General features: G+C 39.1%; 1 protein-coding gene across 2 annotated transcripts; it reads left to right on the top strand.

Moving 5' to 3' along the window:
• Positions 1-1,934: 1,934 nt before the first annotated feature.
• LOC113747097 (arginine-glutamic acid dipeptide repeats protein-like) lies at positions 1,935-3,732 on the top strand. 2 transcript variants are annotated; one of them, XM_027285396.1, is made up of 4 exons: positions 1,935-2,136; positions 2,246-2,340; positions 2,452-2,764; positions 2,879-3,731. In XM_027285396.1, the coding sequence occupies exons 2-4, from the start codon at positions 2,267-2,269 to the stop codon at positions 3,653-3,655; spliced, it is 1,164 nt and encodes a 387-aa protein (XP_027141197.1). In that variant the 5' UTR covers positions 1,935-2,136; positions 2,246-2,266; the 3' UTR covers positions 3,656-3,731. The 2 variants fall into 2 exon arrangements, with proteins under 2 accessions (XP_027141197.1, XP_027141196.1); XM_027285395.1 differs by having other exon boundaries at positions 2,452-3,732.
• Positions 3,733-4,120: the final 388 nt, after the last annotated feature.

Below are 4,120 nucleotides of genomic sequence, written 5' to 3'. Positions count from 1 at the left end.
AAATATTTAAAATATCTCTAAGTTCACAAATATTGTTCTAAATGTGCAAAAAAGTGACTCTCAAAAATTCAAACCAGTTTTTTAAACATTGTTTTTAGCTAAATGTGACAAAATGTTGCTGTTATTTTCAGAGCGAGACGCTTTACAAACGGCACCCCATAACAATAAGCTTTCTTTTAAAACACATGTGATTGAGCTCGCAAAGAAGGTAAAAATTAAGCTGGGTGCCTTATATAGAATCAGGTCTTGCCTTTCTTTTAAGAGCAGAAAGTCCATTGTTGAAACAACCATTTTATCAATTTTAGATTATGGAGATATCATTTACATGCATGCATCTCCATCCACTCTGAAAGTTCTTGACACAGTTTACCATAGTGCTATACGTTTTATTACTGGTGACCTTTTTAGAACACATCACTGTAAACTATATGAGAGTGTAGGATGGTCCTCTCTCCATGAGAGGAGGGAAAGACATTGCCTCCTTTTCATTTACAGAGCACTACAAGGCAAATTACCATCATACCTCACTTCTCTTTTACATTTTAGACACTGCACATATAGCACAGGGTCACAAGGTTTTATGACACTAGAAACACCCCAAATAAGATCAGATGCTGGCAAATTAGCTTTTCAGTTTTATGCACCCACTAAATGGAACCATCTGCAAGAGACACTGAAACTAGACAAACTTGTGTCCGTAAACCGTTTTAAAGTTTTAATACATGGTATGGGAAATATACAGTGTTCTTGCTTTAACTGATCTTGCTTTAAACTGTTTTAAACTGTGTTTTTGATCTTGTTTAAACTTGTTTTAACTGGTTTTACCTGTTTTAACTTGATCTTGTTTTAACTGTTAACTGTCAACCGTTTGGGCTATTTATTGTATATTGTTTGTGTTTTGTTGTGATCAGGGCATTGCTGTAAAAGAGCAATTTGCTCAGTCAAGATTTCCCTGAATAAAGAACGGAAATAAATAAATAAATAAAAACTTTAGACACATGACAGTGTGGGGTCCTGAGTCAGTCTTTTTATTTTGGTGACAAAAATCAACCAGAAATGGAAAAGAAACAACAACCAATAGACAAATAATAAGACTAACAGAGTGATCGTTTACTTTTTCGTAATTAAGTCAGTACGTCTATGTCTAAATAAATATAAACGTATCATATACGAGCCATGATCTGGTGATCTAGTTTCATCACACCCCAATATACCAGATTCTACACATTTCAGAGGAAACAAGAAATTGACACCAGGGTCATCGACATGTTCATCGTCTGATTACTGACAAACAGAATTCATTTTTTTTTAATCTTGGTCACTTTTTACAATGATTTTCAGTAGTTTGCAGTGTTATCCAGCCACTTAGCTGATGATTAGATGATTTTAACTCTAAATGTGTATTTTAATCCCATACAGTCTATGGCATGATTTAAAAACTTAATAATGTTGCTGAAATGTATTTTGTAAAAAATTCAAAATGAATTTATTACAGGAGTTTTAATGTGAAGTATTGCTCTGGGTGGGAAAAAAACTTGTAATGGTAATAATGATATTTTTTTAATCATATTAGTCAGCGATGTCATTGTGTTGTTTATTAAATTGAAAATCAGCCACAGACTTAATAGACACACATACACCATGGTCTTGGACAGATCTGGTGCTCATTCTCACTGCATAAATAAGAAGGTTGTGGACTTAATATGATGATTTTTGATCTATCTGGTCATCATCACACATATCCAGACATTTACATCTGAAAAACAGTATTTATATTCTCCATAATGTCCCCTGGACCTCCCTGGTCAATCAGATGACCTTTGACCCAAATCTGTGCCGTGAACAGAACTTTGGAGCCATTCTAGAAGAAGCATTCTAGAATGGATTCCTTCTATAACACAACAGTGTGGTGAGAGTCTCTCTTCAGACTTCACTCACTCTTCAACCTGAACACACACTGTTCACTTGTGTCTGGAAGATCTTCTCTGTTTGAATACTATCTATCTATCTAAACCTCTGAATAACAAACAAATGAGCAACTGTAACGAGGAAGAGGGGAACAGTGCTGATGTTTGAAGGCTCTGGGAGTTTGAACTGAATGGCTATGATGCTGACGTCAGGCCTCTTCTTCAGCTGGTAAGACCACAATCCTGAAAAGACTCTACAGTAGTTTGGAATCACCTGTTACCTGATTTATTGTGTAAATATCTCAAATCTGCTCATGATCTGTCATTCCTTGTTTGAGGTGTGGGATGTGAACAACAGCATGAAGATGAGAGACACTGAGTATGAAGCCAGAAGGCTGCTCATCTCTCCAGATGCCGTCCCTCCTCATTTTCAGTGAGTCATATTTGACATGCATTAATGATCAGTTGAAGTTTAGTGGTTGTGATGTCTCTGTGTTGCTTTGAAGTGTTTTTAAAACTAACTTTGAATGACTGTAACCTGCAGACATCCTAAGATCATCAGCCAGGCCCTGAAGTATGCCGGGATCCTGAACGAACAGCAGCAGAAAGGCCCCAAGTCAAAAGTGCTCTGCCCAATGGAAGTGGTGTTAAAAGTGCTTCCAAAAGTCCTGCAGGGCTTCTGGTTGCCCCCTCCAAACACCTCCTTCAACATGCCCTCCCAGCAGCTGAGTCAAATGGCTGTTGGGGTCACAAAAGCAGTTCAGGACCAGGTATCTAAGGCTCTGTCCTCCGTGCACCTTCAGGCCACTTTCTCCTCCTCCATCAGAGACAACATGGATCTGTCTATCCAGGAAAAGGTAAGACAGGGTTACCCTCAAGATGTCCTGGTAAAGAGGCTCAACAGCTTTGCAGCAGAGGTGCTGAACACCATCACTGATGTTGCAGTGAGAGAGATATGTGCGCTGTTTCAGCCTCAGATTCCACAAGCTGTTCAGACCCCCACTGATGAACCTCCTGCACAAACTGCCATCCAGAATGACTTTGACAGAAGCCTGGATGAAACTGAACCAGAACCAGACTCTGTTGGGGTTTCCACTCCACCACGTCCTCTGACCACCACTGATGAACCTTCTGCCCACACTGCCAGTCCAGAACCAGACTCAGCTGTGGTTCCTACTCTACCATGTACTCTGACCACCACTGATGAACTTCCTGCCCACACTGCCAGTCCAGAACCAGATTCGGCTGTGGTTCCTACTCTACCACATCCCCTGATCCCCCCTGATGAACCTCCTGTTAACTCTGCAGTGGAGGATAACCTCACAACCAGTGCTCAACCTCACGCACAAACTGCTGTTCAGAGTATCTTAACCAGAAGCTTAGATGAAACCCAGAAACAGCAAGAACCCAGTCCAGAACCAGACTATACCTTTGTTGATGATGATGCAGAGGCCAGTACCAGCTCTACTGAAGATGAGGAGCCTGGTCTGCAGGAGGAGATCAAAGAAATGATCTCTGCTGTCATTACTACCCTACCAGCTCCAGCTAAACCTTCTGCCCATATTGTAATCCAGAATGTCTTCAACAGAAGCCTGGGTGAAACTGAGAGACATACAGAATCAGACTCTGTTGTGGTTTCTACTTTTACAGCAGTCAAAAAGACAAACAAGAGCAAATTCAGATGTTTTGTGAATTGGCTGCAAAAAAACTGCTGCTGTTTCCCGTCTGGAGACAACGAAGTGAACTGAAATTTCCCTCTGTGAAAACTTTGTGTAGAGATGTGGTGTTTGTTTTTTTTATTGTTCATTTCACTTGTTGTAAATAAATAAAAAATTGCATTCAGAAAAACATGATACAGGAACTCTGTGTAGTGCACTATATATTGTTTAGTTTATCGGTAGAGTTAAGAAAAGTGAATCTGACGGTGCATTTAAATATCAATACTTCTTATTTTGGTAATAAAAATAACCAGGGAAAACAAACTATTTTAACACACATAGATTTACTTAAGACTATGCACTATTAAGTAGGTAGTATTAAGTGTAATATCAGTTGTGGAAACTAAATGATGGAGAAAAACCTGAACTTGAGCCTGTACACATGGGTACAAGTCTACCAATAACCTGAAATATGAGGGTTAACACAGTCTTATATAGGATAATTCTGGATAATTGTCAATTGTCAAGTCAATGTCAAAAGTATCTTTGTGTTCA

The sequence above is a fragment of the Larimichthys crocea genome, chromosome XII, assembly GCF_000972845.2.
Source record: "Larimichthys crocea isolate SSNF chromosome XII, L_crocea_2.0, whole genome shotgun sequence".
NCBI lineage: Eukaryota > Metazoa > Chordata > Actinopteri > Sciaenidae > Larimichthys > Larimichthys crocea.
Note: the sequence above shows the minus strand (reverse complement) of the source record. Positions and strands in the feature narration are given on the sequence as shown.